This window comes from Cyanistes caeruleus, chromosome 19 (genome assembly GCF_971803275.1).
Source record: "Cyanistes caeruleus chromosome 19, bCyaCae1.hap1.1, whole genome shotgun sequence".
Lineage (NCBI taxonomy): Eukaryota > Metazoa > Chordata > Aves > Passeriformes > Paridae > Cyanistes > Cyanistes caeruleus.
The window spans coordinates 4,740,419-4,755,161 of NC_141719.1; the positions used below are offsets into that span (position 1 = coordinate 4,740,419).

Here is a 14,743-nt window from a genome sequence, read left to right on the forward strand (position 1 = left end):
GCTGGAAACCTCCCATCCATCATCAAAGACACCTCTGAAGGAGATCCCGTGTGTAATTTGTGAGCAGATCCCCCCACTGTGGAAAATCCACCACAATGGGTGTGTGTCCCAACTCTGCTGTGGGGTGAACTGCAGCATATCTGACTTGTGAGCAGCGTGACAGGGGTGTGAGTGCACGTTGCTTGTTCTCTGACATGTTGCAGAAGCTCTAATTTTAAGTAAGGTTGAACACCAAAGGGAGAAAAGAAGAATGGGGTTTCTATAGCTAACCTTTCTTCATTTCCCCCCTGCCCAGGGCTAAGGCTGCCCTGAACCTGGAGACTCAGATTGAGAACACAGACAAGATTGTCAGCACATTTGAGGCCAAGCTGGCTCAGGACAGCATCATTCCTGCATCCCCCAATGCCCTGCAGGATCGGGCCAATGACCTGCAGGTAGGGGAGCACCAGGCTTCTGACTAAGGATGGGAGATCCCTGAGCTCAGGGAGCAATGTGGGAGGGGCTGGATTTATTTGAGAACCTTGAGGCACCAGCAGTGAAGTTTTTTTAAGGACTTGAAGGTTTAATGTTGATGTTGCAGGCTGACCTGCTCTCACTGGACAGTGGAACACTCTGTCCCTCTGTCCCTCCTTTTGCAGGCCCTAAAATACATCATGACCCCCTTAGCATCTAATCTCTGTTACTCTGCCTCACACCTATCCCTAGTATTTCCTGCTCCCAATCTCCTTGCCCCATCCTTGGCACCCACAGTGTTTTGCCTTTCCCAAAACTTCTCAGTGCACTGTCCAAGCCACCTTGCTTCCCATCCTCCCTGCTGAACAAGCCTCAGTGCTCCACTTCCACCCTGCACATCACTTGGAGAGCCTGAGCAGCCCCCAGTGCTGCCCAGTCAGTGACACACTGAGGAAGGTCTTTGGGTGCTGCTCTGACTGATGCAAACACGAGGTGTTTTCTTTCCTCCCCTGCAGAAGTTGAGGCGGGACCTGGTGGCCCAGGAGGACTGTGTGCTGAAGCTGAACCGAGGGCTCAAGGATGCTGAGCACAGCTGCAGTGCTGTGCAGAACAACTTCCAGGAGTACTGCCCTGACCTGCCCCGGCAGAAGCGGGAGGTGCAGCTCCTCAACGATCGCTACCACGCCGTGGCTGACCAGCTGGATCAGCGGTGAGGGTCATCTCTGCTCCTCCTAGCTGAGGGGGACTGGGGCAGGGCTCAGAGCCCTGAGTATGTTCTTCACTGCAGGACCTGATCCTGACCACAGTTCTGTAATACTGAGGACCAGATGTGTCCTGCTGTGTAGTTGCCACCTTCCCATTCACAGCACAGGCTTTGAGCTTCCAGAGTTGTGCTCCCCGCTCAGGCATCAGTTGTCACCCCCTCATTTTTGTTATTTTCATCTTTGTTGTGGTGCTATTTTCACCTTTCACCTTCCTTCCTAGAAACTTACACATTAATCTTTGCCCTTCCCCTTAATGTTCCTGTCCACTTTTGTGCTGTGCAGAGAGAAGACCCTCAGAAACATCAGCCTCACCTACCAGCAGTTCCAAAACTCCAATGAGAACCTGATGTTCTGGATGAACAACCTACCCAGGCACCAAGTGAAGACCACTGATGGGCCAAGCCAGATCAAATACAAGCTGCAGGCACAGAAGGTGTGCTCCAGGGCAAGAATAGCCTGTAACTTTACAGGGATGGGGCAATTTGCTTGTGAACAGCACATGCAAGATAGTACCAGCCAGCTCCTAGCTGTGTGCTCCCCCATTGTAGGGAATGAACTAGAGAAGGACTGCAGCCCATGGATGGTGTTACCTGGTGTATCTCACCTTGCTGGGTTTATCTACAGTGCTGCTGTCCTCATCTGTGCCACTCACCTCCAGACTGAAATCTTCTCCATGGAGAGGCCACTTTCAGATCCTGAAATCTTGCACCTTAGCCTGAGATGTTGCATCCAAGTCCTTCATTTTTCTCTCCTTGAGCAGAGTCTAAGCTCACTAGCTCAGACAAGGAGTTGTGGAGGTCTCTGTGTTGGCTGCTATTTACCTTGTGATAAATCAGTGTGGGAGGTCCTGGGCAAGTTATAGCACTGCTGAGATACCCTAAAAACCTAGAAACTCTTCCTGAATGTCCTCCTGTTCCCACCATTCCCTCAGCTGAGCTGATTCTCTAGGCTGCAAGAGTATTACTGGGAAGCTGGGTTTCAGTGTGTCCTTAACACCACGTGTGTCTCCTGCAGAGGCTGGTGGAGGAGATCCAGAGCAAGGAGCCTGAGAGGAACACCCTGATCCGGCTGTCCCAGAATGTGCAGTCCACACTCAATGTAAGGATGGGATTCCCCATTTATCACTCCCTTAGCATTTCACCTAAGACATCCCACCTGATTCTCGTGTGTCTGCTCTGAACAGGACTATGAGCTTGAAGCAGGCAAGTACAGCTCTTCTCTGGACCCTTCCCTGACTGACTCTGCTGCAAAGAGGCTGCGTGTAACCCCCCTGCAGGAAAGCATCCAGGCCCAGGTAAAATGCTAAGATGAAGGCATGGAAATCATTGTCCAGCTCATTACCCATGCCCCAATGTCCTCTGCAAGGCCTTAATCCACCTTAACAGCCACCACTTATTATGGTCCAGAGTCCTCAGGGATCCCTTTGTTCCTGGGGCAAAGCAGGATGTGAAATCCTGAATTAGGATTGTGCCTGGCACCTTGGTTGAGATTGCTGATGTTGCCTCCTCACCACATTGTGTATGAAGATAAAACTTACAGGGTAGGTGTGGGGGGAGAGGAAGGAGCCACAGCTCCTCTGTGCTCTTCCCAGGATCACCCCAGTCCTCCTGCATCATCCAGAGGCTTTTGCCAGCTGCTCTCCATCTGTGAATTTGGAAGACTGGAGCCTGTGTAGGCCTGCAGGCATCGATCAGGCATTCAGGTGACAGGGACAGGATCTCCTGCAGGAGTCCTTGGACTCTGGGTCTCTGTGAAGAGGCAGATTTGATGACACTGATCCCTAGAACTGTGCCATACACAAAACTCATCCAGGTGAAAGGAGGTGTGGCAGAGTCTGCCATGCAGTGTCCAGGTGAGGGCACAAGGCTCTCACCACTCTTTCTTTTGCAGGAAAATGATGTCACCAAGCTCTACATGGAGCTGGCAGCAGAAAATAAACAGCAGCTCAGCCGGCTGGAGTTTGCCAAGAAGATTGTTGAGAAGGTACCAGCTTACAGCTCACTGCAGGATTGGGGTACTCTAGATTGGGGTCCAAATCTGCTCAGCCTGGGGCTCCCCCACCTCTCCCTGAGTCTCCACATCCAGGTGTGAGGAAGGACAGGAATGGAAACCCCTCTGAGAAAAAGACCACAAGAAACCATAGTTTCACTGACTCTGATCTTGGGTTGTGACTCTCATCACCTCTGGAGGCCCTCAGCTCCTTACTGAAGCTGTAGATTATTCTTGGAAAAAAAGTTTAAGGTTTTTAAGTCCACTTCTCTTAGCCATAGCTAATCAAGGATCACAGACTGAGAATTTCAGATTTGTTTGTGGGTGTGGCTGGAATTTAGTGCTCACAACCTTCTGGAAACACTTCAAAGCAATAGGATTTTTATAACTTTTTAAGGTTTGAACCACCTTTCTCAAGACCAGGTGACTTTTAGTGTGTTCAGGAAGCACAAGAGATTAAGCTGGGGACTGGCTGTGATGCTCTCCCTCAGCTGCAGGTACAAGAAGGCAGCACAAAGCACCTTTGTGGGCTGCTACAGCACCTCCATCTCAAGGGGAGGTCATTTGCTGGAGATGATGGGATTGTGTCCTCACTTTCCATTTACGAACAGCTTTATTTGAAGACTGCCTGAGGATTCTGTGCTAGTTTTGTCTCCCACCATGCTGTGTCATTTAAAAGATCTCTGACTCACCTTAAAAGAGTGACTTGGTTTACCTGCCTTTTTTTATTTTTTTTCCCTTGCAGAAGGAAGTGCATGAGGGCATTGAAGCTGTACATGAGCAAACCCAGAAAGCTGAAAACAAAGCCACAACCAGCAGGGAATCTGAGGGGTTGAAATTGCAGCTGGAGGAGGAAAGGAGGAAAGTGGCCAGGATTGAAGAGGACCTGGAGGAACACAGAAACAAGCTGCTGATGTTGAAAACTCAGAAGCCCATTGAAAGAGTAGAAGAAAAAGAGGTGATTGAATACTACAGAGACCCACAGGTGGAAAGCAACCTGTCTAGGATGGCACAGCAGATTGAAGAGGAAGGCAAAAAGAGGCAGAGCCTGCAAGAAGACATTGATATGATGAGCCGAAAGCTTGCCCAGATGGAGAGCGAGAAGAAGGTGGCTCCTGCCCAGCTCCTCACCAAAGAGATCACAAAAATTGAGAAGGATCCAGGCCTGGATGGCCAAGCAGCCAGTCTTCGTCAGGAGATCAAGCGTCTCCAGGAGGAAAGCTTGGCTGCTGCTTCTGAACTTGAGCAGCATAAGAGGGAGCTGCACATGCTGGAGCGAAAGCAGCCCAACATCCGGGAGAAAGTGGTGGTGAAGGAGCTCATCAAACTGGAGAAAAACCCAGAAATGCTGAAATCTGTTAGGACCCTGCAGTTACAAATCGATGAGGAGTCCTTCAAAAGAAAGTCTGCAGAAGAAGCAATAGAGAAAGTGAAGAACAAGATTGAGGAGGTGGAAAGGCTGATTGAAACAACAGAACCCAAAATTATTGTTAAGGAGGTGAAACAGGTAGAGCAGGACCCAGAGTTACTGAAAGAGACTTCCAAGCTTAAAACTCTGATTGAAGAAGAGAGGAGCAAAAACTTGCTGCTGACAGGTGAGCTGGGAGAGCTGCAGAGCCAGTACAGCATCGCAGAGAAGCAAAAGCCCAGGATAGAGGTGAAAGAGAGGGTCAATGAGATCTTCCTGGTGGACCCTGAAACAGAGAAGCAGATTGCACACCTGAAGAGGGAGCTGCAGGAAGTCACTCTGAAAAGGACAAAGATTGACAGTGAAGTGGAAGAGGCCTTAGCAGAGCTCAAAGTCCTCAGGTCACAGAAACCAGAGGTGGAATTCAAGGAGGTCATAGAGGAGGTGGTGAAACATGAAAAGAGTCCAGAGATTCTCAGAGAAATTGACAGGCTGAAAGAGCAGCTCAATGAACTTGTGAACACCAACGGCAGGACCCAGGAGCAGCTCATTAGGCTGCAGGGGGAAAGGGATGAATGGAGGAGGGAGAGATCCAAGGTGGAAACCAAGCTGGTCAACAAGGAAGTCATTCGATATGAGAACGATCCACTCTTGGAAAAAGAAGCCGATCGCCTGCGTCAGGAGGTGCGCAACATGTCCCAGAAGAGGAGAGCTGCAGAGGATGCCATCTATGACCTGCAGAATAAATACATGCTGCTGGAGAGGCGGAAGCCAGAGGAGAAGGTGGTTGTTCAAGAAGTGATACTGACCCAAAAGGATCCAAAGCTCCGAGATGAGCACAGCAGACTGAGACGCAGTCTGGATGAGGAGGTGAGCAACAGGCGTCGCCTGGAACGCGACGTGCAGCAGGTTCGTGTGCTGGTGGAAGAGCAAGAGAAGTTGCTCAACTTTCAGGAGGATCGAAGCAAGAGGCTTGCACTGGAGAAGGAGATGAGGCAAATTACACTGAGAATAAAGGAGCTGGAGGAGAGCCCAGCCCCAGTACAAGAAAAAATAATTATGGAGGAAGTTGTCAAGCTGGAGAAGGATCCAGTCCTGGAACAGTCTGCCAGCAACCTGCGCTTGGAGCTGGACCGTGAGAAGATGGAGGTGCTGAGCTTGCAGAGAGAATGCAAGAACCTGCAGGTGCAAGTCGATGTCCTTCAGAAAACGAAATCCCAGGAGAAGACCATCTACAAGGAAGTGATTCGAGTGGAAAAGGACAGAGCACTGGAGAGTGAACGTGCACGCATCTGGGAGCTGCTGAGCAGGGAGAGGGGAGCCAAGCAAAAGGCAGAAGAAGAGGTCCGGCGGCTCCGGGAGAAAATCGAGAGAGCTGAAGGCATGAAGAGGACATGGGCTCGTGAAGAGACAGAGCTGCAGAAAGCCAGGAACCTGGCTATCCAGGAGAGAGCCAACCTGGAGAGTGAACTGCGGGAGCTGGAGAGGCAGAAGCAGCAGAAAGTCCTCTTCCTTCGGGAGGAATCCAAACTGCTCAGCCAGCGGACTGAGAATGACAGGCAGAAAAAGAAGCAGCTGGAACATGAGGTTTCCCTGCTGGAGGCAGACATCCTTAGGGAGAAGGACCAGATCTACAACAAGGAGAGGTTCATTCGGGATCTCCAGTCAAAGGTCAACCGTGAAGAAATCAATCATGAGACCCAGATGAGAGAGACAAACCTCTCCACCAAGATCTCCATCTTGGACCCTGACACAGGGAAGGACATGTCTCCTTATGAAGCCTATAAGCGAGGTATCATAGACAGAGGCCAGTACATCCAGCTGCAAGAGCTGGAGTGTGACTGGGAGGAAGTCACCACCCTGGGCCCAAATGGGGAAATCTCACTTCTCCTTGACAAGAAAAGTGGGAAGCAGTATTCCATTGATGATGCACTAAGGCTGAGGAGGATCACAAAGGAGGAGTACCAGCTCTACCGGGATGGCAAGATTCCCATCTCTGAATTTGCCTTGCTGGTGGCTGGGGAAACCAAGCCTCCCTCGTCCCTCTCAATTGGCTCCATCATCTCCAAATCCCCACTCACATCACCCACCACCCACCAAACCCAAACCTTCTTCCCCCCAGCCTCACAGAAGGGCATATGTGATGACACATCCCCCATCGCCGGGGTGTATGACACCACCACCAACACCAAGTACAACATCAAAACTGCTGTTGCGAAGAAGCTGCTCGATCCCATGACAGCTCAGAAGCTTCTGGAAGCCCAGGCTGCCACGGGGGGCATCATAGACCTCATTTCCAGGGACCGGTTCTCAGTCCACAAGGCGATTGAGCGGGGGCTGATTGACAGGACCTACATGCAGAGACTGCTGAATGCACAGAAAGCTTTCACAGGCATTGAGGACCCGGTGACCAGGCGAAGGCTGTCTGTGGGGGAAGCAGTTCAGAAGGGTTGGATGACCAAGGACAGTGCTTTCCCCTACCTGCAAGTCCAGCACCTAACTGGAGGGCTCATTGATCCCAAGAAAACTGGTCGCATCCCTGTGCTGGAAGCTGTCCAGACTGGGATGATAACGAGCAACCTGGCCAATAGGCTCCAGGATGAGTCCAACTATGAAAAAGATCTCATTGACCCTGTCACTAAAGAGAAGATAAATTACAAGGAGGCCATGGCCCTCTGCCAGAAGGATTCTCTGAGCCACCTCCTGCTGCTCCCGGCCGCGTCGGAGGGGTATCAGCGGTACCACCAGGCCAGCCGCTCCCCCAGGCTCTCACGGTTCAGGCACTGAATGGACCAAGGCACATACTGGGGCTGGTTCCTTCAGGAGTTCATCCCTTCAGAACACCTCTCCTCACGGAGGCAGCAGGCCCACAGGAATGGAGCATCTAGAATTTAGGGCTGCCTACGCTTCTCTCTTAGCTCCCTGCCTCCCAACACAGCTCGGCTGTGCAAGGACAAAACCGTGGTGATGGCCTGCCATGGACGGGTCCCCACAGCCCCCAGCTGCTGTTCCCTAATCAGCCCAGAGAGGGGTTGACTGCCAGAACTTCATGGGCAGTTATATGTGGCTATGGCCAGAAAGGGGGGAGAGCCAGAGTGTTTTCCAGCTGGGTGATTCTGCATGCAATAAACATAGCAAGCGAGTGGCTGTGGCTGTGTTGTTTCTCCAGGTTGTAGCTGAAGGCACAGCTACTCCTCCCCCATGCAGTCCCACGCCCTGCAGCCAAATCCACACAGGTTTTGTGTGGATTTTCTTTCTTGCTCTACCTGATCTCCCAGCACTGAACCCTCCTAAAGTGCCTTTCTGCCTATGAGTTCATAGTTTTAAAGATTTTGTTATATTTGTCTTTAAAACTGAAAACCAACAGGACTTTGTTTCCTGGTCATTTGGACACTTCTAAAAGAGGTGCAAAGGGGTGCAGTCCCACCCAACAGTACTGGAAAATCCACACTTGCTATTTCTGTAGGTGAACTAAAAGGAAGTTTCTCCTCTGTGTAACTTCTACCACTCAGTCCCTCCTGAAACAAGCAATTCTTATATCCCAAATCTTCTTCCCTAGTATCTACTCTATTGTGGAGCATCTCCTGGGTTTATGGGATGAGAAGATTACTTTCTATTCATATCAGATGCTCCTTTCCCACTCCCAAGGGCTCTTTTAGCTGATGCTATCCAGGAACTCCAACATACCCAAAATAATCCATGAGAGTAGAGGTTTTCCCCTCTCCACCCACCAGACCAGCAGCATAGCCTCTATTCCCATAGAGCTTAGCTGGATTTTGAAGTCTGGGCTCCAGGCAGAAACTGTTCCCACTCTGGCAGGCTCAGGACACTCAGCTCTCTTTACCTTCCTGCAGGTAGGAAGTGCCCAGCATTAGTAATCTCTAACCGCAAGTTTCCAGTCTGAGATGTGCCCAGGCTCTGTCCCAAGCTCTGTCCCAGGCTCTGCAGGGTCTCTGATTATTGTCAGGCCTGTGGCTGCTGTTCGTGGCCATTTCAGCTGCCATGATCAACACTGGGCAATTTGTTGGTTTACAATAGGGAAACAATTGCACACAGCCTGGAGCATCCACTCCCAGCCCGTTTCCTCTGGCAGAACACTGCTGGTCTGGACCAGCAGCAAGGCCCTGGAGCTGGGCTGTCACACACCAGGAGAGAAACTCTGCCCAACAGCCCTTGAAGCACAGGAGCATGTCCAGGTGAGGATCCTGTCACAGTACAACTCAGGATACCTGCAGTCCCCAGAAAACCTCAGGTCACAGCTCTTCAGAGCTGCTGGTAGCAGCCTTGCTGTGCCTGGCTTTGCTCCCCTCAGCTGGCTGAAAGCAGGAGCATCCATCAGCATGGAACTGTTGCCTTTCCTGCAGCTCAGCTCAGCCCAGCAGGTGAGTTTGGTGCCAGCCTTCCTCACCCTGCTCTGTGGGGTGATTAATGGTTTGGGCAGTACTCTGTAACTACGAGACTTGGAGTCCTGGTAATTAGGCAGGCAGCTAATAAATTTGAACAAAACTGCATGGCAGGAGGGATTTACCTGGGGTTGGGTGAAGTAAAGAGATGATTTAGGTGGCTGTGCAGTTTAGTCTAAAAAACACCCACAAAAATCCTTTTGCTTGCTACCAAGGGCCCCTTATCTGCAGAAAGTAGCTCATGTTATGCCCTGATGTGTCCATAGGAAGCACCACTCAGCCATGGGGCTCTGGGGCTGTCTGCAGGGTTCTGAGCCACTCAGGGGGAGCCTGGTAGGATTTTCCTCCCTTCCCTGGCACAGGGTGATGGTGCTGCACTGTGGCTTTCCCAGAGCAGTTATTTCCACACAGCTGCTGTTTGTTCCCTTTGCTGGCAGTGGAGTTGGTAAACTGAAATGTTTAAAGTTAAGTCAATTGCTTCAGTTTTGGGTTAAGTTTGCTCTAGTGTTTTATTTATGTTTCTGGACTGGATGAATGTCCTTGGTATTTATTTTTACTGCAGATCTTTTAAAAACAAAACAAAATGGAAACTCTTCTGCAAACAGTTTGTCTGGTACAACATGAGCATTGTTTGCATAGAGCAAACAGCGGAGCATTGACTTTACAACATGTATGCAAAGGCAGGGAAATGATTCCCACAGAATAATTCATCCATGTCTCCATGGATTCATCCACAAATATGTGCCTCCAAGCTGGCTGTCACCACACAGAGGCCATAAGATGCAGGAGCACAGCTGTCAGGTTGTGCTGAAATTGTTTTTTTGGGATTGCAGTTACTAGTAGAGCATGTGTGCACGTGCAAGAAAAACAGGAGTGCGGAAGTTTGGCTTCCATAAATTAGATCTGTCTTTTGAGTATTTAAATAAGTAGAACATAACTCTGAAATAGTGTGTGGCAAATTCTAATGGAAGGCAACCCCTCACTGAGACATCACTGGGCTGCAGAACCATCAGCCCCTCATTCCACCACTGAAATTCACCAAAAACCGAGTAAAATAAAACTCCTCAACACCAATGTCGTGTTAAGAGGAGCCATCATTTATTACAGAATAAGCTCCACCCAGCGTGCACACCATTCTCTACAAGTGCCTTGCTTATACACAGTCACCACATGCATATTGTAAGTGCCCATTACCATAAAACCCTTCCCATGCTCCCAGGTTCAGGTTTTTTTATAGTCTTGTTTTGGCTGTAGTTGCATTCCTAAGCCAGATGTTTTAGGAATTCAATAGGTCCTTGCTGAGAAAGCAGCTACTGCATACCCCATTTCTTTTTGCTAAAAGAACAAAGACAGAACAGAAACTGGATAACCCTTCTGGTATCAATTCCCCCTTTTGAAACACCTCAAATTCCTTAAGGCCATTTGATAAGTTCCAACTCAATTTCTATCTCTAGTCACCTATATTCCCATACAATTATGTCTGATCATTTTGCAAACACAACCAATAGCAATGCTGATAATTATTACAATGACAATCACAATTACAATGGTTTCCACTATTCCAGCCAGCCTTCCTTTCAGGGGCCATGACACTGTTCCTTGAAGAATTTTATTGAACCAATTAGTTTCAAGATAGCATTGCTATCCTCAGCAACTGGCCAGGTTTAGTGGTCTTTGGAGATCTTCTGTTACATTTGGGATGTGTACACAACAATGTTCTATATCCAATTTTAAATATTCACAGCCCTCTTTGGCCAGCAATAGGTCATTCTGGTTTGTAATGTCAGATTATCATAATGAATCACCACTGACAGATTTATAAGGATAATTTCCCAAGGAATAGGTTCCCCTGCTGAATTTGGGATAGGGAGGCAGGCTGTACTACTGTACAGATTGTGCATCTTACCAAACCAAATTCAAGCCAATATTAAATTTTCTTCAACACCTCCACCTAAAGATAAAATAATTCCCATAAATATTAGTCTATACATTTCATTGCTCATTTACAGATGTCTTCAACATTTTCAGCTGCAAGGCTCCGGTGTTTTCCACTGTCTGCTCTGAGTCAGGAGACCTCTGAATTCAGCTGCAATGTGTCCAGGAGGTAATTCCTTTCACAGCTGGTCTTGTAGTCAGCTGAACCAGATAAGGTCCTTTCCACTGCTCCTGAAGTGGCTCAGGTTTCCAGATCTGGATGTGTATGTGATCCCCAGGCTGAAATGAGTGAACTGGAGTGTCTAGGGTAAGAGGTTCTGAGAGAATGACAAACCATTTTTTGTGCTTTCAAGGGTTTCCCTAATAAACTTAAATATTGTTCTATTTCCTGATTCCAAATTTTCTCCTCAGATCCAGGGAAAGTTGCAGCAGATGATCTCCCAAACACCAATTCATATTGGCTCACTTTCAGGTTGGTTTGGGGCTGTACTCTAACTCACAATAGGCAAACACAACACCTGTGGCCATTTTAAGAAAGCTTCCTGACACATTTTGCCAATCTGTCTCTTTAAAGTTTCATTCATTCACTCAACCCTTCTGCTAGATTGCAGTCTCCATGGATTATGTAAATGCCAACTGATTACTAAATTGCTGTAACACTTCAGATATAAAATGGGGTCCCCTATCAGATTACATCCCAATAGGAACTCCAAACCTGGGTATGATCTCTTTGAGGAGTGCCTTGGTCACTCCTTGAGGAGTGACTTCCCTGGCCTTGTTGGTGCAACAAGGGAAAACTTCTGGCCACCTGGAAAAGGTGTCCAACAAATAATACCAAGAGATAACTGTATCACTGTTGGTGTGGTAACTCAGGAAAAACAATCTGCCAGTAATCCCTGGGGGTGTTTCCTCTTTTAGTGATCCATGGAGGCAGTCTTTTTGAATTCAAACTATTATTTTTAAGACATATCAGGCATTTTTCTGTAAGAGATTTGACACTTTTTGTCATAGGCACACTGGTATCTGAGTCCTTGGACCAGTCACCATAGCTCTGATTCCCCAGTGAGTCTGCTGGTATTTCTCCTTGACAATCTGCAACATCACTGGTGGTGGGACTATGATCTGGTTGCTGGGAGTTAGTAGCCATCCACCTTCTCTGTTCAGGGCTTTTAGGTAAGTAGCTAATTTTACATCTGCCTAACTATATCCAGGGCTAACTTCTGGGAGTGAAACAGCTTTCTTAGGTATTAATGCCAGGATGCCTTGTTGTGCAACCTCTTGTGCAGATTTATCTGCAAGTCAGTTTCCAACAAGAACATGGGAATCCCCACACTGGTGTGCCCTGCAGTTTAGCACAGACACTTCTCTGAGTGGCATCAAGGAAGGACAGTATTTCTTGTGTATATTAATCAGAGATCCCTGTGCTGTTAATAGACCTCTTTCCTTCCATATGGTTCCACGGGCATGAGCAATAAAAAAGAGTATTTCAAGTCAGTCCATATGTTTGCTCTTCCTCCTGCTGCCAGTTCTAGGGCTCTTCACAGCACTATGAGCTCTGCCTTTTGAGCTGAGGTGTCCATGGACAGTGGTGCAGCCTCTGTCACCTTGGTTGGAATTACTATGGCATAGCCAGCTTTCTATTCTCCATCTTGCACCAAGCCACTTCCTTGAACTCTTCAAGCTTCAGCTGGTGCATCTTGTAGGTCTGGTCAGCTTACATAAACTTGCTCAACTATGTCCAGGTGATCGAGGGTCTGCTGTTCTCCTTGCATTGGGATGTTCAGGACTTGGGCTGGATTTCCCACTGTGGTTTCTTTCAGCTCCACCTCCTCTTGCTCCACTAGAACAGTCTGATATTTCAGCATACAGCTTGGGGAAAGCCAATGCCCTCCTTTTTGGCAAAACACAGTGGTTATGGTGTGTGAAGTGTACACTACTATCTTTTGTCCCAAAGTCAATTTCTTGGCCTCCTGGATGAGAATAGTCACTGCTACAGCTTGCAGGCATCTGAGCCATCCCTGGCTGACTTTGCCCAGTTGTTTTGAACAACACCCCACAGGCCTCTTGAAGTCTCTACCTTCTGAGCCAGAGGAGCCTTCCAAGGATAAGGTGCTGTCATTCCTCCCCAGAAAAGCTCAAAGGGCTTTGTTAAGTCTGGAAGTCCTAAGGCAGGTGCAGACATCAGGGCCATCTTTAGGTTACAGAACACGTGTTCACTCTCAGGAGTCAAAATCAAAAGTCCTTCCAGGTTCTCCTTTAGAAGCTCAATGATTTGACCAAAAGTCCATAATTTAAAACCCACAATCTACACCATCCAGCCATAGCCAGGGATACTGTTAAATCTCAGGCAATTGCAGGTTAGGCTACTTGGCAGGTGGCCTCTTTTCTGTCTGTTCCAAATTTCCACTGTCCTGGCATCATTTCAAACCCTAGGCAGGTAACTTGCTGCCTCATTACTTGAGCTTTTTCTTAAAATACTTCATAACTTCCTTGCCCTAGGAAATTTAGAAGACTGATAGTCAGTTCCATGCACTTTTCATTAGTTTCAGTTGCTAGTAAGATATCATCAACATACTGCAGGACCAGCCCTTCAGGGTTCTCCTTTTAACAGGTCTCTAATTCTTTTGCTAGTTGGTTCCCAGAAATCATGGGACTGTTTTTAAATCCTTGTGGTAACACAGTCCAGGTAAGCTGAGTCTTCCCACCAGTCTGAGGATTTTCCCATTCAAAGGCAAAAATGCCCTTTGCTTATCAAGAGGTATGCAAAAGAAGGCATCCTTCAAACCTAACACTGTAAACCATTGGTGATATTCTATAAGGGATGTTAACAGGGTAAAGGGATTGGCTACAACAGGGTGGATATCCTGAAATATTTGATTGATTGCTCATAGTACCAACCTGTACTTATTCATCTCAGGCTTTTTAACTGGCAAAATGGGAGTGTTCTGGCTTACATTCTATCAATAATCCAAATTCCCTGAAATTTTCAATTAGACTCATGACTCCCCTCCTAGCTACTAATTTTAAAGTATATTTTTTATGCTTTACTGTTTTTGGTCCAAGTTTTAGGGTAACTCTTACAGGCTGAGTTTGTTTGGAATGGTCTGGAGTTCCACTGATCCAAATCAAGGGTGTTTTACTGCATTTTTTGTTGTTTCTATTCCTCCAGAATTGTCTGGTTACAGTATTCCCTGTAACATAAAAATCCTTGCCTCAATGGCTTTAGTCTCAAATACCAACAATTGCATTTCTCTGTCTTTAAACAAAATCCACGCCTGCAATACAGCAGGTCTCTTCCTAGCAGGGGAACTGGACATTCAGGCATATATAAACATTGGTGTGTTATCCACTGTTTGCCAAATTTAAAGTTAATCGGGTTCAATAACGTTTGTTTTTCTTCCTTCCCTGTTGCACCAACAACGTTCGCAGTTTCTTGTTTTAATTTTCCATGATTTGTATTTAATACCGAGTAAGTAGCCCCAGTGTCTATTAAAAAGTCAATTTTCTCCTTTCCCCCAGCCCAGGGGGTTTAGCTGGGGTTTTCACTCCCGGTTCCCGTCATTCCTGATGGAGGGTTAGCTCGGTTACCTTGGGCCCTTTCCTGTTTTTGGGGCATTCCCGTTTCCAGTGCCCAAGTCCTCGGCAATAGGCGCACTGGTTCGGCTGCAGCCCCCCGCGGGCAGAGCCCCTCTCGCTCCTGCGGTTAAAAAGCGCTCTCTGCAGGGCTGCGCTCAGCATTGCATCCCTACATCTTTCTCTTCTGTTTCGTTCCACCTCCCGTTTCTTTTCTC

The 14,743-nt window shown here is 48.0% G+C and overlaps 1 protein-coding gene and 1 long non-coding RNA gene across 5 annotated transcripts in view; one reads left to right on the top strand and one right to left on the bottom strand.

Annotated features, from left to right (window-relative positions):
• The window catches only part of EVPL (envoplakin), a 29,222-nt gene extending 21,466 nt beyond the window's left edge, over nucleotides 1-7,756 (top strand). For all 4 annotated transcript variants that reach the window (XM_086856704.1, XM_086856701.1, XM_086856702.1 and 1 more), the window contains exons 17-23: nucleotides 296-434; nucleotides 969-1,162; nucleotides 1,500-1,650; nucleotides 2,232-2,315; nucleotides 2,401-2,511; nucleotides 3,108-3,200; nucleotides 3,952-7,756. In XM_086856704.1, the coding sequence (XP_086712830.1) occupies nucleotides 296-434; nucleotides 969-1,162; nucleotides 1,500-1,650; nucleotides 2,232-2,315; nucleotides 2,401-2,511; nucleotides 3,108-3,200; nucleotides 3,952-7,401 (4,222 nt within the window). In that variant the 3' untranslated portion in view covers nucleotides 7,402-7,756. The remainder of the gene's footprint in view (nucleotides 1-295; nucleotides 435-968; nucleotides 1,163-1,499; nucleotides 1,651-2,231; nucleotides 2,316-2,400; nucleotides 2,512-3,107; nucleotides 3,201-3,951) is intronic.
• Nucleotides 7,757-10,093: 2,337 nt separating this feature from the next.
• On the bottom strand, nucleotides 10,094-14,649 carry LOC147649803 (uncharacterized). Its single transcript, XR_015277897.1, has 2 exons — nucleotides 14,541-14,649; nucleotides 10,094-11,231 (listed from the first exon to the last, which is right to left on the bottom strand). It is a non-coding gene; the product is annotated as an uncharacterized LOC147649803 (long non-coding RNA).
• Nucleotides 14,650-14,743: the final 94 nt, after the last annotated feature.